General features: G+C 55.4%; 1 protein-coding gene across 1 annotated transcript in view; it reads left to right on the top strand.

Moving 5' to 3' along the window:
* The first annotated feature begins 6,220 nt into the window (after nt 1-6,220).
* Nucleotides 6,221-25,641, top strand: part of PNPLA5 (patatin like phospholipase domain containing 5) — a 27,978-nt gene continuing 8,557 nt past the window's right edge. The window contains exons 1-4 of the mRNA XM_008703007.2: nt 6,221-6,262; nt 6,769-6,888; nt 7,903-7,999; nt 24,117-24,349. Coding sequence (XP_008701229.1) covers nt 6,221-6,262; nt 6,769-6,888; nt 7,903-7,999; nt 24,117-24,349 — 492 coding nt within the window. The remainder of the gene's footprint in view (nt 6,263-6,768; nt 6,889-7,902; nt 8,000-24,116; nt 24,350-25,641) is intronic.

Below are 25,641 nucleotides of genomic sequence, written 5' to 3'. Positions count from 1 at the left end.
GAACCGTCTGGTTCAAAACGTCAGTAGTGCGGAGTCTGAGAGATCTGGTATGAGCCAGCAAATATCAGCAATGCAAATAGATATTACCATATTCAGTGCATCTTAGCAATTCCTGATAGCTTCCTCCCGAATCCCTCACGGGCCTCCCAGTGGAGGCACAAGATTCATGCTGGGCAAACACCCCTTGGCTTCTAGGTGTGGGGGGGGTGTTTTTCTCGGGTCTGCTCCGCGTTTTCTCATGGAAACCCTATGGGGGAAGCTTTCTTCTCCTCACTTGATTTTTTCCCCCAGCTTTAAAAAAATTTTTTTTCTAATCTCTGAAGTTGAAAGTCTAGAGCGGTGAGCCCCTGCATGTGGGACATGAGTTTACAACCGGGGAAGCTTTTTGTTGACTTGCACCTGTTCGCTCTCTCTCCGCGCACGCACATCACGTGCTTCCGTCTTTCATGAGCCCATTTGAAATGACAGCGTGGGTTATCCTACCTGCTCCAGCATTTATTTCCTAAGACAGAAGGAGGACGTTCTCTCCCGTCCCCATGATCCAGTGAGATTTCACAGCAACCCTGCTCCCAAATTCCCTAACTGTCCCCCAAAGTCTTCCATAAGTTTTGTTTCAAATCTTCTGCCTGTCTTTTCTTTCGTTTCTGTTGATTCGGAGCACAGGTCCACAGGCTGGTAGAATCGTCCATGTTCTGGAGTTGTGCGATTTCTTCCCCACAACGGGATTCGGGTTCCAGGCCCTGGCGGAGAATGCCCCAGAGCCGCCCTGTGCTCCCTGCCCTGCAGCATGAGGAGGCCTGAGGCGGGGCTGGGCCCACGGGCATCGTTGATGCTCAGGGTCGCCACCTGGAGGAGGTCGGACCCCTGGGCCCACCCGCAGCCCAGGCACCGTGTTCCCTTTGGAGTGAGTGGGGGCCATTTAGAGACCTTGTGGAGATCCCATCCCTCGACTACCTCCATGCAGTGGTTTAACCCTTCAGTGACCCTTGTGCACACCCCTCGTTACTCCACGATGGTCTACACAGTGGTGACTTTCTAACTCGGCTGTTGCTTCCGTGTCTGTTGGCTGGCATTGTGTAAAGAAGGGCATTCCTCCCCCGCCCCTCCCCTACTTTATCTTGACCACTGCAGACTTACGGGTTTAAAAATACCAATATGTCACTCTCTATTGGCATCTCAAGGGGACACTGTTCCCCATCCGTTTGCTTTCACCGGGCAGAGCAACTGTCCCATACACGCCCCCCTTCCTGTGACCGTTGTTCACAGCTGCCACCTTCCCCAGGAATTACTGGGGTCCGATGGGGGCCGCCCCACCCAGGAACTTATGCGCACTCCCACGGGACGGTCAGCAGTCTGTGACTGGCTGATGAGGGACACAAAAGATCAGCTGTGTTCTGCGGTTCGTGGCGACAGCTCTGGGGTGATGGTAATGTTCTGTATCTTGACACAAGGACAGAGTACTCACCCCGGGGAAGCCCCAACCTAATCAAATGGACCACACCCCGACATGATTTCTGTGAGGGAGACTTACCCAGGAGGGCTCAACCTGGACCCCTTCCCGGGGGGCGTTTAGTCAGCTAGACCAACATCCTAGAGCCAGTCTGCACTCACCCAGAGCCCTGCGGCCAGGCCGGGCAGAGTCACGCTTCCCCAGCCATCCTGGGGCAGGGGAAGAAGGTCCTGATCCTGACGTGGGCGCTCTGAGAGGCGAGTCGGTACGGTTCTGCAAGCGTGCAAGAAGTTGGTGGATGGGATTTGGGGGCAGGTGTCATTCTCACCATGCACAAAACAGGCGTGCTGTTCGATAGCTGGTGTGGTGTGAGGAACCAGCCAGGAGAAACTGGAAACATGCTGTGTGCTCCAAGGGCCCCTCGGAGTCCCCAGCTGCAGCCATCACCAGCACACTCCTGTCAATGACTTCCTCTTTGCACGCAGCCCGGGACACCAGGATGGTTTTCTAGTCATGCACCCTACTTAGAGAGATGGCAATCCACCGGGGAGCAGCTCTGAGCGTTGGCCAGAATATGTCCCAAAGGACCACACTGATCTAAAGGAAGGGGGGCCCGCCCCCGTGCCTGTACTCCGAGCAAACCTCACAATGTTTCCGAGGATCCCAAAGAAGAGATCCAAGTGAAAGAGGGGACCAAAGGCTATCCAGAGCCGCCCAGTGACTCACTTACCTTTTATTTAAAAAAAAAAATTTTTTTTTTTTTATCGTTGAATCGTTGAAGCCATAGAATCAGGAGAGAAGCTTTAGAAAACCAAGGGGGGACGTCACCAATGACCTTGCACCTATGCCCCTCAACGTTTATTTTAGGTACTTGAAAGACTGCCTATAAAGCTCGGCCAGGCCTCAAAGCTTTGTGGCTAGGGGCAAAGGCCTTGCCTCAGTGTTCCCACCCGTAAAATGGGGACGATGGCACCCACCAGTCAGGACTCTCGGGAGGGTCAAAGGTCGCCCATGCCCTGGGAGTGCCGGCCTGGGCTGCTCACTCACGGTCTGCTCACCGCTGTAGAGCGCAGGTGAATTGAACGCACGCCTACTGGAGCCAGCTTTCCCGCACCCACCAGCGCCCACACGCCCCCGCTGCATGTGGTCCTCGTGTTGTCGCTGTTGGGAGAGACCATCCAGGCCTCCTCCGTGGTCTCTTGGAACAACCGGGGTCTAGCCACTCTTATGTTTTACCATCTTTTGGAAGTTACAACACCCACCCTGCTGTGTTTACTTAACCATAGGTCTTGGCTGTTGCTCTAGGCTGTTTCTCATTTTCCAAGGGCTTGTGTGTGGGGGGGGTAATCGTCACACATCGGGGCCTCGTGGGAGCCGCCTGTCTGCCACAGAGTGGCCTCAGTATCACACACGCGGTGTATCGCAGAGACGGAAAGGCGAGGAGCTGCCTGGGCAGTGAGCATGGGCGCACACACGTGCTAGAACCCAAAGAGCTGACATGCGGGGACCCCGGGAACCAGCCCTGGGGTGTGGCCGGGGGTCTGCTGCCCGTGGGAGCCTCATGGAAACACCGCAGCCCGCTCTGCACAGTTCTTATGTGTTTTTAACAAGTCAGAACTCGTGGCCTGGTGCCTGCCCTGTCCCTCCAGCTGAAGGACTGGAGAGAAAGTGTTTCCGAGGAGCCCAGACCAGAAGGTCAGGAAGGCCTCGCTGACCAGCAGAGCGGGTCATGTAACCTCTCTGTCAAGTGGGGCTTGGACGGCGAGAGTGCCTGTTTCAGGGGACCAGATGGTGGGAGGCCCAAGGAGAAAATGCACGAGATGAATTTTGCGTGTGGAAGGCGCTCAATCCTCAATCCAGGCAAACCGGTGCTCACCTAACCCTCAATTCCTCCTCCTTCAGTGTGGGCCTCACGGTTGTAATCCGATGCCTCTGTAGGGACATCTGGAGATGCAAGAGCGGGAGTGGGGGGAGCCTGGGTACGGGACAGGGAGAAGGCCGCTGTGCCAGGCGCACCCTGCTACCCAGGCGTCACGCTTACTGCTGCGGGAACTCTGCGGACACGGCATCCTTTCCATTTCACCGATGAGGGGACAAGGCAAAGAGGTCACGGGCCTTGCCCAGGACGTGACAAGTAACAGTGGCAGAGCCGGGATCCACCCCCTGAGATGGGCACATCCTTGTGTGATCACTGCAAGAGGGCCCCCACTTTGTTCCCCTGGATGCCCCCAAACAAAGACGTGTATCCCCCTCACGTCCCAACAGAGCCACCTTTCTCTTATGGCCGAGAGGCATGACTGTGAATCACTGAGGGCTGAAAGGGGGTCCCTGGAGCCCCTCCTTTGTCCCCTTTGACTCCCATCCCACCCTGCCCACCCATCCAGCAGGCCCCGCCCAGCCCAACTCCCCTGTTGCCTCTGCACCTGCGGCTCTTGCCCTGGGCCAGGCCTCCCGCCTCCTTGGCTCAGAGCCTCCCGGTCACCTCACAGCATAGTCTGGCCAAGGCAGGACCCTGGGGGGAGGAGACTTTGGAAGTGGGGCCTGATCTTTTCCTCATTTCGTACAAGAGCAGCTCCCACTGCAAAAGGCGAAGAGCAGTTGGGACGGTGGGGTTCTGCAGGATGCTAGCACCACGGGTCTATGAAGATTCTTACTATCTTTGCAACTTTTCTTGTTTAAATCTGAAATCATGCCCAAACCAAAAGTTCATGAAAAAAAAAAGACAAGGCCAAGTTCAGTGAAGAAGATGGGCAAAGGGAGAAAAAGCCTATTGTTGGCAGAGGGAAGGACAGTGGTGGGTTTCAATGCTCAGAGCAGGCATCATGCTACCTTGTCGTTTTTCCCCTTTGGCGCCTGGTCACCACTCTGCAGCCCACGCGCGCCTCGTTCAAAATGAAGAGAGGGGAGAGCCAGCCACGTGGAGCTCTCACAGTCCGCCTGGAAGCCATAGGCCAGGGATTTGGGAGCTGAGTGTCCCCAGACTTCTGAAGGACTAGCACAGCACGCGGATCCCACGAAGCGCCAACTCCAGATTAGGAAACGCAGGGCTGATGGTTGTCAGGACGGAGAGGAAGCCAGAGCCTAGATGCCGCACCTGCCTGGCGCTGGTGGGCGGAAGTCTCTCCACGGACTGTGCTGCCTGCCATCGCTTAAGCTCTCCGAGCCCTGCGTGCCCTGCAGACAGGGTCCCAGGAAGAGGGGCCGTCGGAAGCACATGGTAGGGACCCCTGGGTAATTTTATGAATGAATCTCCATTTCAATTGATTTTAAAAGCGTTTTTCTAAACTGAGTTTTTTTTTTTTAAGATTTATTTATTTGAGAGAGAGAGAGAGCGCGCGCAGTGGGAGGGACAGAGAAGGGGGGAGAGAGAGAACCTCAAGCAGACCCCATGCCAAGCGCAGAACGCAACACCGGGCTCAATCTCATGACCCTGAGATCATAACCTGAGCCGAAACTAAGAGTTGGATGCTCAACCGACCGAGCCACCCAGGCGCCCCTTAAACTGAGCTTTTTAAACAAACCCAAAGACAGAAATGGAAGTCTGGATTGACCTAGATACCCCAAACAAACAAACAAACCCCCCCCCAGAATATGTAAAGTACAATGAGCTGAATAATTATCGCAAGGAAGAAAACTCGCCTTGGGGTTTCCCATCCCACCCGCTGCAGTCTTCAGGCACCACCGTGTGAACTGGCTTTGCAAGAGGTGACCCGTCCGGGGTCCGAGAGACTGGCCTGCCTCTAAGCCCTGCTCAGACTTGCTTCCCCGGCCGGGGGGGCACCCTCACCTTTTTGCCCCAAGTCCTCCTTCCCCCCATCTATTTGTTTTAATGGGATTTGTACCGATTAAGAGGTTCCCTTTGGCCATTTCCATGCCCTTCCGGCCCTATTAGAACAATGTTTCATATTTACACCGTTTATCTTACAGCAGAGGGGCTGAAGTACGCCCAGTAATGCTGTCCAATGCGTCTTCATGTTCATGAGTGTCTTGGGTGAGGGGACCAGCCCCAGGGCCCTCCTGGGGTATGTGGCTGTCTGATAGAGGCCATTATCCTAACAGCACGTTCCCTGGAGCCCTTGCTGACCAGTGTGTCCCCTTGAGGGGATAGGACTCTGATGGCCAGGCCACCCCCCCCCCGCTGACCCCACTGTGCATCCCACCTCCCAGACTTTCTTTTTTAGGCAGTTCCCTCTGCCTAAAACTCCTCCCTCCACTTCCAAGATGAATGGCCATTCAAGGGCCCAGGTATGAGGGACTTCATTCTAAAGAGGCAGAAGAGGCGGAACCTGTCAGGGAGGACTAGTTACCGGGGGATGGAACACCGGCTGAAGAGGGGCGGGATGGGATGTGATCTGCTGAAACAGCCAATCCTCCTGTGAATTTGGGACTTCAGAGCCCAAGCAAGGGAGACTCGAGCGGTCTCAGTGACCCCATCTGTACATGGGGATGACAACAAGGTTATCTCCATAGGTTTGCGGTGAGGATGAAAGAAATCACTCCGGGTGAAGTGCCTGGGAGAGATGCCAGCCCCAGATCTCCCACACACCATTCAGGTCTCGGCTTCGAGTTCACCTCATCCAAGAAGCCTCCCAGACAATATACAATGCACAGCAGCCCCTCTCCGGTCCTCCCGTGACTGTTCTTCTTACTATCTGACCCATCTCTTGCTCACCTGCTTTTTTAAAAGTATATTAATTTGCTTTTTGTCTGCCCCTTAAGGATGGGCACCCCAAGAGAGCAGCAGCTTTCCCCCACCTGGGTCTCAGCTACATGACCAGGACCCAGACCTCCAGAGTCGTGCTCCCAGGCCAGGTGAGTCCTCCCTCTGAGAAGGCCAGCTCCCATCTACACACTGCTTTCCCAGGCGCTTGCAAGCCTCCACCCCATCACAGGGCATACTTCTGCCAGGAAGCCGCGGCCATGCCAGCTGGCTGCTCCTGGCTTCAAGGCCCAGCTGGCCCCAGTTCTGGCATCTGGGGCGCCATGAGTTGGAAGAGCTGTTGTCAGTCTTGGCAGTGCCCCGCAGCCGTGGCCTGCAGGCCTGGAATGGTCACAGGAAGAGCCACTTAGAGGTTCAAAGGGGTCAGGAGACAGTTTTGGACTTGGACATGGGGAAAGGGACTTGGTGCCCAGGTCAGGGATGAGTGTGGGTGGGGGCCTGAGACCCGGACCGAGAATGCTGCCCAAGCTTTCCCGGTGTTAGCCTCTGTGGGTGCGTGTGTGCGTGGGTGTGTCGGCACTGACTGAATCCACCCCACCTGTCAGTGTGAGCCGGGCTGGTCCCTGCACTTGCGCTGCCTGTGTCTTCTGTCCTGCAGCCCACTTCAGCCCTTGAACTTGCTCTGGCGCTGGTGCAGCCCCCGGGGTCTCGAGGCTGCAGGGGAGACTTGAGCAGTGGGTGCCAAGGAGTTGGGGTCCATCGACGCCCACGGAAAGAGGTAATGGGAGCGGGGAGGGGGGAAGAACTGGGAGTCGCGGCGTGACCTTGGCCTCCCTGGGCGTCTCAGTTTCCCCATCTGTGAGCCCGCGCTTGCCTGCGGGAGCCGGAGGGACCCCGCGAGGAAGAAAACAGAGTGCAGCGCCCCCTGCAGGGGGCAGAAGAACACGCGCGCGTCGCGGAGGCGGTGCGGGACGCTCTCTCTCGAGCAGCGGGTCACCCGACCAGGCAGAGGCCGAGGGAGCCGCCGCCCGCCAGGACAGGCTCCTGCCGCGTCTGAGCTCATCCCTAACGGCGGCGGTGGGATTCGAACGGGCTTCCCAATCCCTTCCGCTCCGTGAACGCCATTTGGCGCCCAAGGCTGCTGGTTCTTCCCTCGTGACGTCACCGACCTCGGGCAGTCGGGCTCGCCGACAGCTCCCGCCCCGGACCGCGCCCCACCGCACACCGCCCGGCGCTGGGGGTTCTGGTCCTCCGCTCCCAGCCCGCTGTGCGCTCGCTCGGGGAACTCCTACTCACCCTTTAACGCCCACTCAGACTCCGCCTCCTGGGGAAGCTGGTCCCTTCCTTCACGCCTTACCGTGGCTCCAGAGTCCGGCTCCATCGCCCCCGCGTCTTCAAGGCTTGCCCACTTCCGTGGCGGTGCCCCAGGCTGCCCCAGGGCCCCAACCCCGCTCTTTTCCTTTGGCCCCAGCAGCGTTCTCTGCCCCGGAGGGGCGCTCTCTCCCCAGCTGGGAGCAGCTTTCCTCCACCCGATTCTTGGCCTCTCCAAGACCGGCCTTTCGGTCCAAAGTGGCCTGGCCGCACGCGCGGTCCACAGCGCCTCCTGGAGTTGGCATGCACACTGCCTAGGAATCCCCCCGTCCAAATCGTGGATGCCTGGATCCCGCTCTCCCTTGGGTGCCTCCCAGCGTCTGTTTTCCCATACCTGCCCTTGGGAAACTCCGCTGAGCTGAGGTTGGGTAGTGGCTCTGGGCTTCCTGGATCTCAGTAGAGACCCGTGCCCCACCCGCAGATCTCCACCTTCCTCTCCCTGTCCAGGTACGCCTGGGAACAGATAGGCGCCGTGGCTCTGCTGAGCCCGGACACAGAAGGAGGAGCGCATTCACTGGGTACTTTACAGTTTCCAAAGCTCCTTTCTCAAGCGCGTTCTCACAACAGCCTTGGCGTTGCGGACATGATGATGATTATCTTATGTATGGGGAAGCAGTGAGGTGACCTGTCCGGATCAGCCATTGCCCCACCCTCAGTAGGGCGGTCCTATAATAGTGGAGGGTGAGCTGGGCGGTGACAGGACTTCGGGCGTCCTGCGGAGACAGCCGACCATCCCAACATCCGCCCGCTGCGCTCCTCCTCCCGGCCTCTGCGGGCTTCTGTCACAGGACTGGTCGCACTGGTTATTTGTACCTGTCTCCCAGATCGGAGGAGAGCGCTCCTCTAGGTTAGGACTGGATCCTGTTTACCTAAACTCCCCCCAGACTCTGGCCAGAACAGGTGCTCAGAACCCCTCCATGTGGTGGGACAGGGATTTTGAAAGATTAGATGGTAAAAAGCACACACCACGGATCTGCTAAGTGCTTTACGGACCGTCACCCGTTTCAGTCCCTCTGCTAACTCTACGAGTGACGTCCTGTTGCATCCTCATTTACAGATGGAGGAAACCAGGGTGCTGGGTGTCCAGCAACAGGCAGGGTCACCTGGTGAACAGTTGGGGAAACCGGAATGTGAGCCCAGGCTCCCGAAACGATGTTCACATGGGAGTGCTGAGCAGAGTAATGGGCCTTCAGTAGTTGTTCTACCCCAGGAAATGGAGGGGGATCTAGGGGCTCCCAAGGAAGAAAAGGTGGGGTCCAGGAGGTAGACAAGGGGCCTTGGAGGGGAGAACCTAGGGCTGGGGGCTAGAGGGAGGGTTAGGGTTTTTTTTAAGCTTTCTTATTCAGTTATGATACACTCATGGTCAAGGACATTGATTGTGAATACACAGCTGGGTATTTTGCAAGTAAACACTCACATAGTCAGATCAAACTATGGTGTATTTCCAGCCCCCAGAGAGCCCGCGTACTCCTCCCAGTCACCTGCCCCTGGAGAGACAGAGAGAACGTGAATGTGGCCTGGCAGGTGGGTCCCAGGGACAGTGAGGGAGTGTGTGCAGGGGTAGGGGTTTTAATCAAGCTTGGCTGCAACAGTGTGGGGTGGCGGGGGTTGGGAGGACAGGGCCCTGCACGGACAAAGCCAACTTTCTCTTGGATGTGCTTCTGTGTAAGACTGGTCATCCTCTAACGATCTCTGGGAGATCTCTGACAGCCACCTCGAATTTGCAAACCCCAATTCCTGAAGCACAAAATACACAGAAACTCAGTTTGATTCCTTCTCTCCCTAACCCCCAAAGCCTGCCCTCCTGCCTTACCGGATTCTCGCTCCTCCCTACTCCTCCGTGCCACAGTGCCTTTTCTCATACTCTCCCCTCCGCACCTGTCTCCTCTTCCCTACCTGGTGAATCCTCACGCAACCACCAGAGCCCAGCTCCAATGTTGCTTTTTCTCTGAAGCCTCTTGGACTTGACTTCACTGAACACCTGGCCCCTGAACTCTGCCTTCTTCTGAGCTCACACAGTCTGTCACCACGTGCCTCAGCCTCCCTCCAGCCCATCACCCATGGATGCGCGTCTCCCTCTGTGGATGGTGGGCTCCCTGGAGGCAGCCATCTGCTCACTCCTCTCAGAGGCACCAGGGACCTGGAAACAGCATGGACTGGGAGGTGTCAATTTCTTTTTCTCGAATTCTTGATCCGCACTTTCCAGTGTGGTCGCTGCTGGCCACTTGTGCTACTGAGCACTTCAAATGTGGCTAATGCCCCAGAGGAACTACATTTATTTTATTTTCAGTAACTAAAATTTAAATGTACAAGCCCAAGTGGTGTAAAATATTCTCATGAAATGACGTCATTGCTTTGATAGGATTACACTTTAGCTATTGAAAACTTAATATCCAAATCGAGACTTATTTTAAGAGCAAAATCTCTTATTAATGCTTTTTTATATTTATTGCAAGTTGAAATGATAATATTTTGGATATATTGAGTGGAATAAAATACATTATTGAAAATATCTCACCTCTTTCTTTTTACTTTTTTAATGTGGCTGAAGATTAAAAGTAACACTGGCATTATATTTCCATTGGACTGTGCTGTTCCAGACTTTAAGGGGGGAAAAAAGCTGCCCACATAGAAAATGGAGAAGGCATGGAAAGATCCTTCATGAAAAGAATCTAAGCATTTAAGTGGCTGGACACTGCCTGGGAGATGTCAGTGTGATAAGGTTTACCAGAAGGCTAATGAGACCTGAGACCACATTAACAGAAGTAGAGTGTCCATAACGAAGGAGGTGAAAGTCAGAGCTGTGACTATCCCAGAAGTAGGGGTTTCTGTTCTGGGTTTTGCATCTTAGGGTGGCACTGACCACCTAAAGCAGGTTCAGAGGACCTGCTGGACACAGTGGTATAAGGACCTGTTTGAGGTGCTGGGTGCCTGCCTCTTCAAGGCTGCCCCAGGCAGAGGGAGCAAGTCTGGGGTCCCAGAAGGTTGAGCTAGAACCAGTAGCAGAAGGTACATGGAAGTTGATTCTAACACTTAGATTTCTTTTATGGGAAAGAGGGCTTCCTCACCAACAGGAAGTTCCCTGTCAACAGAGGTCTTCAAGCAAGGCTAGATGACCCCTGGGGTGGTGGTGAGGGGGCTTGGGAATGAGCTGGGTCCTTGGAGGTTCTCAGGGTCCTTCGAGGTCTCAGGTGGAGGCTCTTGAGGCCCAGCACAGCTGTGCCTGTGGAGCGAGGTGGTCCTGGGCTCTGTCTGATGTGGTCTGGTTCCCTCCCAAGGGCCAGAATCAGCCTGATTGTCCCCAAGCCGGGACCCATCCTGGAGACATCTGGGGTTACCTGCCACCAGGGTGTGTGAGTCAGTGCAGGACAGGGTGCTGCCAACCCAGGCTCCCAAGGCAGCTTGGCTCCTGAGCAGGGCGGCAGGGCCAATGAAGAGCCCAAGAAATGCAGGGTCCAACAGCAGAGCAATGACTACAGTGAGATTCACCAGGGAAATAAAAGGATATTTGCTCATGCATGAGACATGACTGGATGAAACTTCCTATTGTAGACATTGTCAAACTTAGACCCAAGTGGAGAGATTGGTATCACGGACCTCATGCACAATTGCCCGGCTGCCGAGGTGAGCCACAAATGTGTGGAGATAGGGGCTGCCTCTGGGAGCAGGTTAGGAAGTGGGGTTCTATTTATAGAAGCCACACTGCTTTGTCTGCTCATTAGACCCTTTCAACCCCAGTCCCCTGGGGGCTGCCAGCACGTGGCTATGTGAGCTGCGGCACACCTGCCTCAGCTGGAAATTCAGACCCTGACTTAGGTGTTTTCTAGATCCCAGAGACATACCTGAATCTGAATTCATCACCTGCCCCCAAAGCTGCTCTGTCTCCCAGGTCCCCATCTCAACCAATGACACAGCTGTCCACCCCATCACCCACATCAGAAACTGGGGAGTCATCCAGATTGCTTCCTCCTTAACAGCCCCCATGCTGTTAGTTGCAGGTTCTGCCCTTCTCCCTCCTGAGTGTCCTTCCACACTGGCCATCCTAATCCCAGCCCCATCATCGCCTGCTTCTGTTGCCTACTGCACTAGTCCCAGCCTCAGTTTCACTCCTCTTCCCTTTCTCCCACTGGGGATCACACTTACATTAAGCTCTGGATCTGACACCCCAAATTCCATTTGCTTGACTTAAAGGAAGGTCCATTTCCCCAAATATTTCCGAGGTTCTCTGCGGCTGTTTATACCCCTCAAAGCCAGTCGCCCCAACAACTCTGTGGAGGGACAGATTTGATCCCTATGCCTACACCTGCTGGTCTCGTTAGGTTAAGTGTAGTGGCTGCCGTGGATGGCCAAGTGAGGGGTTCGCACTGCCTGGACAGTGATTCCCTCGGGGCACCTCTGCTGTGTGTGTCCCCACTATTGTCACTTCTGTCCTCGCCGAACTATGATGGCTGATCAGTCCTGATGAATGACAAGAGAGCGCGCATGCTCCCCGGGCTCCCCAGGGGCCCCACAGCCAAGCTGCCTGGGCCCCGAGTGATACATTCCTTTATCCGCCTGCCTCCATGCTCTTCAGGGCCGTCCACCTGTGTCCCAGGGCTCAGGTCTGGATGCCAGGTCCCCTCAGACGACCTGCTGGGGAGTCTTTCCTTTTCTTACCTACCATGTGGCCTCTTGCAGGGGCTCCCATCTGTCTATCTGTGTGCAGCTGAACACGGGACACCAGGACCCTCCTACCCCCTCTGTTTGTGTTCCTCGTAGCACACCAGCCTGCAGGCCTCCACACAGAGGAAACGCCCCCCTCCTGCCCTCCCTCCTCATCCTCTCTCCCCGGAGCACATACAGGGATGTGACGGCCAGCCTCATCTCCAAGGGCTCGCACCCGTCCTGGGTCAGGGTGCACAGGCAGCACGGCCAGTATCTGCCGTGATTGGCACTGCTCACTTGGAGATGCCAGGGCTCCCCCCTTCACACTGGGCTTGGAGGGATTCTGGCTCACATGCCCCAGGCAGAGCTGAGCACCACCCTCCCCGTCGGGAGAGACGCCGCCTGGCCTCTGTCGCTGGTGTCTGCTGCTTCCAGCGCTCACAAGGCCAGGCTGAACTTCCCTCCTGGCTCTCACGTACCCAAGGGAAGTGGGTTCTTCTGCCTCTTCCTGTGGAAATGACCCATCCAGGTAGCAGGTCAAACATTCAGTCTGCAAACATTCAAGCCTCATTTCCTCCAGGCACAGGTGGAGGCCCGGACCACACCCTTACAGTCAGTGCCAGGGGCGCGATATAACGATACTGTAGCAGGAAATAGGGATTGGGTGTTCATCGTGGCCAGGAACTACTCCAACACCTTCCCTGCATTAACACGCTTAGTGCCAGCCCTACTGAGTAAGTAGTGCTATTGTCCTACTCGAAGGGTGAGGGAACAGAGGCACAGATCAGTTACACTCCCCGAGGTCACCGGCTGAGAAGTGCCAGGGGCAGAATTTGAATCCAGGAACGCTCATCCCTACAAATCTACATGCGTAGGGCTTATGGTCTATAAAGCACGTCGGGTACACTGATCCTCCCCAGTCTCTCGCTGAATCTGTATGTAGCTCGTGTAATTGGCGGTCCGGGGAGAAAGGTGCTGCTGTCCTACGTTCTAATTCTTTAAAGGTGGCTAATACATGCACATGATCGAATAAAAGGTACACGGTGACGACGCGTCTGTCTCCCGCTAAGTCCCTGCTTCCCAGGGGCACCAGTCTTCTCGCTCCTTTTGTTCTTTCCAGAGACACTCAATCCTTATATCCTCTTGTGTTTATGTGCCCTAAAATCCTCCTTAAAAAAAAAAATCACCCACATGGTCAAATCATATGCACAGTGAGTCTGTCCCCTTTCTTGACGGCTGGAGAAAATGCCATTGGTGTGTTTGGGCCGGAGTCCGCCCCATTCGGATTTGTTGGTCTGTCCCCTGGGTTTGTTTTCTTTTCCTTTTTGTTTTAGGGCTTCTTGTTTTAGTCTTTCCTTCTAGGATTTGAGTTGTTCTCCGAGGTGTGTGTGTGCGCGGGCACCCGTCTTCTCAGAAATTGGACGGCCGTTGTCCGCTGGCAGCGAGGGAGGTAGGCGTTATCTGACGAGGAAGCAGGCTCAGGGAGGGGGTGCCTGGGCTCGTGCTGCCCAGTCTGGGAGAGCTGAGTCAGGGACCCAGCTCAGATGGCACCCCCAGGGCTCTGCGAGGCTAAGAGCAAGAGTAGCAGCCCCCAGCCCCGGGCAGGGGTGGGGTGGAGGAGTGGGTTCAGCCAGCTTGGAAGAGTCTGGAGATTCAGGGGGAGTTGGGTCCTGGAGGACTTGCGTTCATACCTGCATGAGTAGGAGTTTGGCAGAAGGTTTGGGAGCCAGGGACTGGAGCCACCTTGCAGTGTGTGTGGGAGGGACGCAGTAGGGGGGCAGTTGGAGGCGGCTGCAGGTGATGGGGTGAGAGGTGATCGGGCAGGGCGCGGGGGAGGAGGGAGAGGTGAGGTGTCTGACGAGGCTGGAGGAGAGGGCCTGGTGAGTGAGGGCATGAGCGGGGGAGACGGGGGAGGCCCAGTGATGCCTGGCACTGGGAAGGGATGAGAGGAGGTGGGGAGGCGGCGGTATTGATACAGGTGATGGAAAATTCCAGGCCGGGAGCTTGAGAGGCAAGGCTGGAGGTGCATAAGCAGGAGAGACAGGGACAGGTGTGTGGGGCTGGTGGGAGAGGGCACGAAGGAGGCCAGGATGAGAACATGGGGCCAGGATAAGGGCGTAGCTTTCTGCGGGGCCTCGCTTTGCCTGGGTCCTGTGCTGGAACCATTCCTACAGCTTATTCAGTGGGAGCTTGGGGGGCACCTGGCTGCAGGGGACCAGTCACTTGGCAGGGCACAGAGACAGGGGCTCTCAGTCACCTGGGGCCACCCCAGGTCTGGACTGCATACCACCCGGCTGTGCCCACCCCTTCCCCTCTGCCGTGGCGCCCCAGCCCCCAAAGTGGTCCCACTTCAGCCACACTTACTCCCTACAAACAGCTTGCCATTTGTCTTGTGTCGAGTGTCCCGTCTTGGCCCTTCTTCTTCCTGCACCCCAAAGCCCCCCCCCCAAGCCAGGTTCGCCATGATGAGTCCCTGCCACAGGGAGAGGAAGTGTGGTGATGGTAACCCCAGTTACCATCCCCCACAAGCACGCACATTTTGCAAAGCATTTGCTGGTTGGAGACAGCATTGCTATTTCCTTTGCACAGAGGCACAAACAAGACAGAGAGGGCAGTGAATGAATGCCCAGGCCAGCTGAGCCCAGCCGTCCAATCTTGCGGGGAGCGGAGGGATGCTGGAGCCGGATGAGAGACCCAGAAAGCCGAGCCCCATCCCCGGTTGCTGGGGACTCCTTCCTGCTTTCCTTCTTGGAGCCCTGGCCCCTGCATCCCGGAGGGGCAGACCTGCGGGTGGGGGCCTGGGGCTCAGACTGAGCCAGCACCTTGCGTGCAAATTCTGCCAGCTTCCTGTCTGTGACTCAGTGTCCCCTCGGTGCAAAGGGAGAGTAACCACCCAGGGCCACATGAAAGCCAGGTGCCGGATGACTGAGAGCACTGCCTGCCCTTGTCCATTCCTCCCAAACCCCACCCGCTTGCCAGCCTCATTTCAAATCCCTCCCCTCCATGCCCTCTGTTCTCTATCACGGCTCCCCTTGCTGAGTCCTGGACACACCTTATGCTTTCCCATCTCTGTGTCTTTGCTCTGGAATGCCCTCTTTGAGTCTCTATCTCCCCCAATCCTTCCCCCTTCAAGCCCTTTCCAAACTCCTGTCCAGGCAGCCTCCCCTGACCTGCCTGTGGTGAGGCCCCTCCTGGGAACTCCTACAGCCCAGATGCTTTTTCAGGAGTGAACACAGTGAGGGGAGGGCATGGTGCCCGTGGGCAAAGGGCTCCAGGGTCAGCCCGGGCTGCTCCAAGAGACCAGCAGTCCGAAACCCAGCAGCTCAGCACTCACACTTCTGGGGGTCTGCCCATGAGCTTTTCCCTGGAACACCCTCTGCTCTTCTCTGGGCCAAGCTCACATACCCACTCCTTTGTGCCTCATTGTCAACCCCAACCTCATCTCCAGTACTTTCCCCCTTGTCCCCACTGCCCTTATTTTTTTTAAAAATCACATTTAGGATGTATTTTCTAAGTCCCCTAAAGTCCTTCTTGGATTGAGGTGGGACACAATAGATAAAGGAAGGAAGGAAGATAGGCCTTGGTGTTTCCATCTAGAAAATGGGTGGATACTGTTTTCCCTGAGTTCCCAGCTCTCATGTCCTGGGGTTCCCAGGACCAGGGCTCCCTTTTGTCATGTCTTGGGTTGGGGGGGTCAGATGGCGGCTCCTGGCCCCTCCTCAAGGCTGGGACGGGGGTACAGAAGCCAGATCAGTGCCCCAGCGTTGCGGAGGGAAGCAGAAGCTACACCTGGCACTCCAGGGGCGGGTGAGGTCCGGGGGTAGGAATGAAGGCTGAAACTCTGAGTCACCCGATCAAGGCCACATCTCCTGCAGGCACCTGCCACACATAGGCTGGCGTGGCTCGGTGTGGTGGTAACAGGGTCACTCCCAGGGCCGAATCTTCCCTTTTGGGGGCTGAGTCTTGGTGACACTGTGAAGAGTTGGTCTCCTCTTTCTTTGCAGGATTGAGTCAGTGTTTCGGGGGCAGCACGTGTCTGGAAACCCAGTGTCCTGCCCCTCCTTAGCCCTATTTAGCTGGGCGACTCTCACGAACCACTTGGTGACTCTGGGCTCTAGTCCCCTCATCCGGGAAATGGGGATAATAACCCCCCATTGGGAGGGCTACATAGAACAGCCCTTTGCTCACCATCTGACCCTGGAAAGGCACCTCATGGAGACCTTCCTCCTTCGGCCTCCTCCTTGGGACGATTAGGAGGTTGGACCCAGTGTCCTGAAGGGGGCCTGAGGTGCCATCCCAGCCCCTTCCCCATGCCTTCTCAGTGGGCCCTCTGTCTGGGTCTCTGTCTGTCTGTCTGTCCTGAACGCCCCCACAGTGGGGCCTGTGGACAGCCCTGCTAGCCCATCAAGACCCATTTGTCCAGAAGAGCTCAGCCTCCAATTGTCTCAAGGGCAAAGCCTCTGAGCTGGTTGGCCCGAAATCTTTTTATAAACATTCCGTGGGAAACTGTTCTTGGCTTCGTAAAGTGGCACTTGGGTCTACTTTCCAATTCCAAAGCCATCTCCCGTGGAGGTGGACCCAGACGCGGGCCTGCCCCCCATTGTCCACGGCTGGCCTGCTTCCTCCTGACTTAATCAGGGGGCAACGGGTTCATTTCCCAAACACCTAGTGTGCCCCGGGCACGCAGAGAGGAGCCAGCTGACGCACCACGCAGCCGGTGTGGACTGTAAACACAATCCTTTACACACACGGACAAACGTTCTTCTAGCGTTCCTTGTGACCGATAAACTGATCGCCTTTCCCAAAGTGTTACTGAATTCACAACAGCTCATAGTCACTCAGGGTTTTCTCCATGGATGTTCTGATGACAGCAATTGTCATATGACACCCAGGGGGCGTTTGTGTGCATGCGTGTGTGCATGTGTGTGTGCGTGTGTGTGTGTGTGTGTGTGTGAATCAGGTCCCTCATTCTTGAAAACCCTGGCGTCCTGCTGACGTAGTTCAATTTCCCTGACTTCCGGTGGGGGCCCTGAGGCCCGGGGAGAGGAAGAGACTTGTCCCAAACCTCAAGGGCAGAGTCCACTCCAGGGCTCAAGCAGCTAGAAGCCTGGTTAAATCTGGGTCCGGGGCCCTGGGTGAAATGATCTTGGGGGACCCTGGCTCATGAGGAGCCAGGTGCAGCAGCTCGGATGGAGGCAGGAGCTGTGGGCTGGTAGCAGATAGACGCCGCCAGCTGCTCACGCCGCCTCCTCCTCCTCCCTTTCTGCGGGTGGCCTGGCCACGTCACCACCGACCTCTCCTGTTTAAACCACCCCTGGAATTCCAGAGCATTGCTCCCACCTGCTCCCAGTCACGGTCCTTCCAGCCAAGGCCAGCCTGCCAGGCCCCGCGCCGCCCTGCCACGGTCCATCGGGCCTTCCCAGGGCTCTGTCCTGCACCTTCTTTTCTTTTCTCTTTTTAACTTCAAAACCTCGACAAGGAAACTTTACTAAGCAGAAGTCACTGTCTTATTCTCCTCCCAGCAATGAACAATTCCATCCTTTAACAGTAAATAAGGGCTAAACCTGGAAGGTATGGGGATGATCCGGCCTCCGTCCCAAACACGCGTGGCCAGGTGGCCTTAGAAGAACGAGGCCTCGCACGGAGGCTGCAGGGAGGTGCACGGAGGGCTGCCGGGCCAGAGGAGGACGCGACAGCACCCCGCAAGTGCTTGCCAGGCCTGGGGTGACAGAGTGGCTTTCTGACACTGGAACAGGCCACTGTACCCCGTGCGCGACGTGCCTTGCTTCCATCCGTCCACCAAGCAGCTTGATTTTTGCAAGCTTGTGAAACAAACCAGGGTAGAGAGGCAAACCGGGAGTGGTCAGTGGTGTTGAAAGCAGTCTGGGATGGTGGCAGGGGCGGCGCGGGGCGGGAGGGCCAGGCTTCCCTGCCTGAAGGCTCAGGGAAGCCATTGGTGTCAAATCTGTGTCCTTTGCTCCTCGTGTTCTCCTTTTTCTTTTTTCTTCAGGCAAACAATAAAAAATTATTGAAATTAGGGGCGCCTGGGTAGCACAGTGGTTAAGCGTCTGCCTTCGGCTCAGGGTGTGATCCTGGCGTTGTGGGATCGAGCCCCACATCAGGCTCCTCCACTATGAGCCTGCTTCTTCCTCTCCCACTCCCCCTGCTTGTGTTCCCTCTCTCGCTGGCTGTCTCTGTCTGTGTCGAATAAATAAATAAAATCTTTTAAAAAAATTATTGAGATTAAACAGTAAAAGGACAGTGAGCTTGCTGTGCATAGGGGATAGAATTTTTTTTAAGATTATATTTATTTACTTGAGAGAGAGAGAGAGCACAAACAGGGGGAGTGGCAGGCAGAGGGAGAAGAAGGCTCCCTGCTGAGCAAGGAGCCCAATGTGGGACTCGATCCCAGGACCCTGGGATGATGACCTGAGCCAAAGGCAAACACTTAATCAACTGAGCCACCCAGGCGCCCTGAAATTAACTGGCAACATAATGACAGGAACTGGTTAATGTTCTGGACAGACTTTGAGAGGATGTCTTTCCTCTAGGCCATGTAATCACTTTATTCCAATAATATATACTTCCAAACTAAGCCATTCCCTGACTCCTCCGTTCTATTCCATAGTCTGCCTTACAGGATTTCCTTCCTTCCTCTCTCCCCAACAAAAGGACCCTGCATGTGGTCTCGTCTGGTATATGACAACGTCTTCTGGAATATTCCTGGGAGGTAGAGATAAAACCTCTGACCACAACATTACGGTGGATGTTATTAACACTCCTCTGTAAATCATCCCATAATTTAATCCCAATACATTTATCTGTAGATCTAGGAGGATAAAGTCTAAACAGTAGGATACTTAAAATTTTTTTCTTGAGGTGGGTGAAGTCGGTGATGGGGATTCAAGAGTACATGTATCACGATGAAAATAATAAAATAAAAAATGTATTCTTTTTTAAAAAAGATTTTATGTGTTTATTTGAGAGAGACAGAGAAGGAGCAGGGGGAAGGGCAGAGGGAGAAGCGGACTCCCCACTGGGCAGGGCCCCTGAGGCAGGGCTTGATCCTGGCACTCTGGGATCGTGACCTGAGCCCAAGGCAGACGCTTCACCAACTGAGCCACCCAGGCGCCCCTCAAAATGTATCCTTAATGTGAAGTCCAACGTGGCCTTCCTGTTTGTCTTACTGGTTTTCATGCTGTTCTCTAAAGCAAAAGACAACAAAATGCTTCCTTCTTCCATGGGATGGATAAGAGAGCTCTTACACTCTTGGTGGGCATATAACCCATTTCCCTAAATCATCTAAGGTTGAACATCTGTTCCCTTCACTTGCTCTTGAAAAGGCATATGTCTCGGACTCTAAGGTCTGCCTGCCCAGCACCCAGCTAGGCACCCAGTAGGTGCCGGGTCCTCTTTCTAGGGTAAAGCAATGTGTTCTCTGAAATCAAGCTTGCGATTCCAGATTCTCCATGCCTCGCTAGACCCAGCTGCAATACTCAAATATCACTTGTGTACCAGAGGTCACCCTGGGACTGTCACCGCCCTTTCCACGGAGTGCGGCTGGAGACTACTGCCGCTTGCTTGGTGGGCTCCGTTGTTTTGTTTCATACTGTCAGCCAGATCTCCCTGAATTCAAAATGACCTTGACTCAGCTGTAAACCCCCGTGTCTTTGCCCCATGAACAGATGCCACGCCAGCTTTCTGGTAAGTTGCTCTTCTGCAATCGACGGTGTGAACCCACGTGCCCGACTTTATGTGTATCCGTTCCATTTCATGTATCTGCTCATTCTGGGCAATCGAAACCCGACTCGGTTTCTGCTGCGTTAGGCATTCCTTCCATCGTGCTCATCGTCCTTCACGTTCCTTCCTGGGAGGTAGATTCTCGCTACTTTTTCTGCGGTGGCTTCAGGATGGCCGCCAACATTAAAATGAGCCAGGTTTTGCCCAAGAAACGTCTATTTCTCCGCGGACAGAGCCTCAGCCTGATGTGTGTTCTACGGAGGACCCCACAGTCAGGGTCCTCGGGGTCATGGCAAACAGTCTCTGGTGTTATGTTCTCATTCTCTCTCTGGACGGCCAGACAGACTCCACGTGGCTTTGCACAGTTGCTCATGCAGGATTTCCGGTTGTCGCAACGTTCACACAACTGTGGGAACCTGAGGGCGCCATTGCTCTCAGTGACCATCATGTCATTGTTACAGACTGCTGGATGTGCGGTGGGACCGTGCTGGCGATGCGATCCATAGGACCATGTTCCGTGGCCCCTGAGCAGCCCCCCACCCGTGGCAGACTCCGCCACTCGTCCTAGACCGAGTGCCTAGTGCTGGCAGATGTGCAGGCCAGATGTGGTGCCCGGCTCTCAGTTCTCCAGAGAGAGGGGGCCTGGAGACCTGCGGGGCGTGGGGAAGCCCCCAGTGGTCAAGGGGAGCTTCACAAGAGGCCGAGCTCATCACCCCGTTCTTAAAATAGGACAAGGTGGGAGCATTGCCCAAGTGTTGGTAGCAGCACAATGTTCTGGAACTTTCCCCCCTTTCTGGGACCTATGCTCCATTCTTTCAAAAAGAAGAGAACAGTGCTTAAGGTGGCCTTTGTGGCTCTGAAACCCCTTCCTCAATTCTGTCTTCTTTTTGTTGGTGTCCCTGTACCCATCTCACAGCTCTGGCCTCCTCGTCCTTCTTCTTTTTTCTTGCTCAACTAGGGAGTGACTGGAGGGGTCTCCTCACCTTCACTCTTAACGTTCCTTTTTCCTCCGGGGACATTTACTGCTTCCACAACCACCTGTCTCTGCAGAACCGTGGAAGAGGAGATGTGGCCATAGGTCAGATTCTCTGACCGGCTTTTCGTGGAGGCACCACTGCACCCTCCCTGGATCCCTGATACGTGTCAGATCCAAAGCTTCCACCACAACACTGGCGCTGGACAGGACTCGCCACCTACGATGGCAGGCGTGGACCGCCTCTAGATCCCCACAAGCCAGACCAGAAGGAATTCACTGTTTGCTGTCTTTTTCCTTTCTATTTTGATACGCTCTCACGTTTTCAAGGAGGTTGCACGCCTTGTGCGAGGAAAGAACTCTCGTGCCCCCTTTACTCAGAGTCTCGGATCAGTAACGCTTGTCACATTTGCTTTCTCCATATATAGATGCAGACGGAGAAGTAGACGCGGGTACGGAGAGGTAGAGGTATTTTTCTGAACCGTTGGAAATTAGGTGCAGACACCATGGCTCTCTGCCCCTAACTATCTCAGTGCACTCTCTAAAAACAGGACTTTTTCTGTGGATCCGCAGTATGACGTTTAAAATTGATAAATGTGACATCAAAGCAGCAGTATGATTTAATTCACAGTTCACATGAAATGTTGTCAACTGTCCCAAACATGTCCTTCGTGGCTCTTTCTGCCTCCAGGTCAGGGTCAAATCTGGGGGCACGCATTGCACTCAGTTGTCTCATTTCTTTGGCTTTCTTCGGTTGGTGGCATTTCTTTATCTTTCATGATCTTAATCTTTTTTTTTTTTTAAGAGTACGGGCAGGTTATTTAGTGCTATGTTCCTTAATCTGCATTATCCAAGCTGGCTTCTGTGTCTTTTGGACAAGTCCTCATTAATTTTTAAACACTTGCTTGCTTTTTGGCAGAAGAAAAGTTTCCAGGGTCAGTCTTGAGGGATTCTCCCAGGAGCACTGTCCTGCCCTGATCCCTGCAGAGAGACCACCAATCCCCGAGTCATGAAACCTCATGCCCACCAGCCCAGTCCCTGTGGACTCCTCCAGCCTGAAGCTTGGGCACCCCCACCTCCAGTTCCTGCTCCCACCTTTCCTTCCTGTAAAGGTGACAAGGAGGCTCATGGAGTCCCAGCACAGCCCCTCCTGGCTGGGCTTTCTTGGGTTCCCGGTTTATGTCTGTTTCTTCATCTGCAAAATGGGGTTGGTAGTACAGTCTATCTCACAGGGCTGTTGTGAGGATAAAATGAGACAGCGCTTAGCCAGTGTCAGGTAGGAGGGAAATGCTTTCAAGGGAAGGTTGTCAGCCTTCACGGGTCTGCCTATAAAGCCTCTCCTGACTTCCCAGCTCCCACCTCCTAGGAAAAAGGCTTCTGGGCACTCTGCAGGCTAGAGCAGAGTGACGTGAGTCTAGGAGGCTCTAGTCCACTGGTCTGCCCCTTACTCAGTCTGGGAGTGGTGCAGGGAGAGACTGAGCCTGCGTGTAAGACTGAATGACCCCCCCCCATTTCCCATGCCTTCCACTCCCCATGGCACACCCTCTAATATACATATGAGATGTGACCTACCAATCCATCTCACAGGCTGGTAATGTATTGTTTTTAAAATACATAACAATGTGTTGGGAGTGTTTTTAAATGTTTGCAAAATGGCGCCAGAAAATAAACCTCATTCTTCTTCTGCTCATCACATCGGAGGCTCTATGACCTTTCGGGAAGGGCAAATTGTGGTTATTCATCCATTCCCCGGGGAGGGGGTCGTGGTGGGGAGAGTCACCTATGATCAATAGCCACAGGCAACCTTTCTCCCCCCTCCTCTGCAACACCCTTGTGGGCGCCTCAGATAATTTGTTTGGGGGCACTTAGTTGCCTGCTTGACTTCCAGAACCACGGCCCCAGTTTTCAGGGTGTGGGCAAGTTTCCTTGGAGGCCTTTCCCCGCAGTACCGGTGCCATAGCCTCTCCAGGGCTCAGTGTCCCCAAATGAACACAGGCACAGCGGTCCTGACCCACACAGCGTTGTGAGGGTGACTGCAAAGGCACTTAGCACACTGCCTGTGCCTGCTGTCCCGGCTGTCACCCCACCCCCCAGGACTGGCCAGTCGATGGTGCGTCTGCGCCGGAGGAGCCCCCTCAGAGCAGGAAAGGCTCTATAGGTCTTCGCATCCAAGGGCCTCGGAGTATGCGGAAAACTGCAGCCCAGAGAGAGTGAGGAGTTCGGGCAAAGCCACACAGCTCGTGGCGGCTGACTCTGGCTGTCCTTGGTACCTGGACCAGCACAGCTGCCGAATGAAGTCCGGCTTGACCCCAAAGGCCAGGTGTCGTGGGTCCAGCTCTGCCACTTCCCGGCTAGCACTTTCCTTCACGGCCCTCCCTTGCCCCATCTGTAAACCGAGGGCGGGAATAATGCTTCCGCCGAATGAAGTCCGGCTTGACCCCAAAGGCCAGGTGTCGTGGGTCCAGCTCTGCCACTTCCCGGCTAGCACTTTCCTTCACGGCCCTCTCTTGCCCCATCTGTAAACCGAGGGCGGGAATAATGCTTCCGCCGAATGAAGTCCGGCTTGACCCCAAAGGCCAGGTGTCGTGGGTCCAGCTCTGCCACTTCCCGGCTAGCACTTTCCTTCACGGCCCTCCCTTGCCCCATCTGTAAACCGAGGGCGGGAATAATGCTTCCGCCGAATGAAGTCCGGCTTGACCCCAAAGGCCAGGTGTCGTGGGTCCAGCTCTGCCACTTCCCGGCTAGCACTTTCCTTCACGGCCCTCCCTTGCCCCATCTGTAAACCGAGGGCGGGAATAATGCTTCCGCCGAATGAAGTCCGGCTTGACCCCAAAGGCCAGGTGTCGTGGGTCCAGCTCTGCCACTTCCCGGCTAGCACTTTCCTTCACGGCCCTCTCTTGCCCGCGGGCTGGGGGGCGCGAGGGGACGCGGGCTCCACGCGGGAGGCGGGGCGCGGAGAGGGGCGTTTCAGGGTCCCGTGCCTGGCGCTCTGCCCTGCTCCCTTTACATCCAGCATGATCCCATAGGACCCTCATAAGAGCCCTGAGGACTTGGGGTATGGTTACCCTCGTTTCGCAGAGGACTGATCAGAGCTGGGGGGCTGTTCCCAAGATCAAACGGTGGACAGAGCATTTGAACGTAGGGCTGGGCACAGCTGTTCTGAGCTGGAGAGGGGAAGACTCTCCACTCCCATGGTTCCCCAGGAGGGAGGTCAGGTCTTTGCGACGGCTGTGGGCAGGCCCCTGGGTGACTGAGGCCCTCTCCTCTGCGGTGTGCAGACTTCTGCTGCTCCCATCTCCTGGGCATGGTCAAGCACGTGGAGCAGCTAAGTCTGGGCATCTTCCACCCCGCCTTCGCGCCCATTGAACACATCAGGCAGCAGCTGCAGGACGGCTTGCCCTCCAACATTCACATCCTGGCCTCCCAGCGGCTGGGCATCTCGCTGACCCACTGGCCCGATGGCCGCAACATCATCGTCACCAGCTTCGCAACCCGCGAGGAAGTCATCCAGGTGAGCATGTGGTGGGACCCAGGGCCTGGAGGCAGGTGAGTGGGCTCCATCTCCACAGTGACTTCCAGGGGCTTCCCAGAGGCAGACACTCCTTTTGGGGAGTGGGGTGGGGGATGTCACTTGAGGCTTGGGTTTGTTTACAAATGAGAGAGTCGAGGTACAGAGAGGGGCCACAAGGGGAGTACGGAGACTCCCAGTTTGCTTTGGGAAGGCCCCTCGGCTGGACACAGAAGGGAATGGCTGGGGGGTGGGGGTGGCAAAGTCTGGCTTCTGGACTCAGGGCCCCTCAAGGGGCGGCTTTTTAGAAGGGTGCCTGCCTGCAGTGGATTAGGAAACAATCCAGTATTGTTATAAAACAGGAGGTTGTGACAGAGAGCCACAAGGTCAGGGCGGGAGGCCAGTGACAGCTGTGGGAATGGTCAGGTGGGCCAAGTCCTCCCTGGGAGGACTCAGGCAGGTAAGGAGACAGGGAGGGAGGCCTGGAGCTCTGCTCCCCGTTCTTATCAGGGTCTGCACCTTCCACCCAGACTGGGGTCCCTGATGCAGAATCCGCTTCATCTTGCTGGCCCCAGCACCCAACACGGGGACTGTTTCTAGGTCTGTGATGACCAGGATTCTTAGTGTGTGCCGGACGGGGGCCGGTCCCTTGCTGCGAGCTGATGTCCATGGGCTCTTGAGGAAGCCGGTTGGGACCCTCCAGGTGATCCCAGCATCTTTGCCTGTATGGTGCATAGCACGGGGCCTGGCACCTAATAGGTTCTCGTAAACATTAGCCGCTGTGACTGTTATTATTAATCTGTGGGAATGAGGCTCCTGCTTGCATCTCCAGCTGGTTAGAGGCAAGATGAGCTCTGCAGCCCCAGAGAGGGTTGGAGTGATATTGCCAAGTAGACCACAAGACAAAGTTCTATGCTCCATGAGTTTGGTAAGCCCTAGGTCAATGGTTCTCAACCAGGGGTGATTTCTGCCCCTGCGGACATTTGGCAACATTGGAGGCATTTTTGGCCGTCACCATTCTGAGTGTCTGGGTGTGTGTGCGTGTATGTGCGTGTGCATGTGTGTGCGCACACAGAGGACTGACCCCTAGTGGGTAGAGGCCAAGGAGGCTGCTAAGGATCCCACCATGTACAGGACAGCAGCCTCCCACTCCATCCCCCACTCCCAAGACAGAACTCTCGAGCCCCAGATGTCAATATGTTAAGCATCTTTTTCACTGTCAGAGCCTCTACTGGGAAGAGTGGACAGTGTTTTCCAAGTGGATAAAGCAATCAGGGTTTCTTTTTTTTTTTTTT

The sequence above is a fragment of the Ursus maritimus genome, unplaced genomic scaffold (genome assembly GCF_017311325.1).
Source record: "Ursus maritimus isolate PB19 unplaced genomic scaffold, ASM1731132v1 scaffold_21, whole genome shotgun sequence".
In the NCBI taxonomy this organism is placed as follows: Eukaryota; Metazoa; Chordata; class Mammalia; order Carnivora; family Ursidae; genus Ursus; species Ursus maritimus.
Note: the sequence above shows the minus strand (reverse complement) of the source record. Positions and strands in the feature narration are given on the sequence as shown.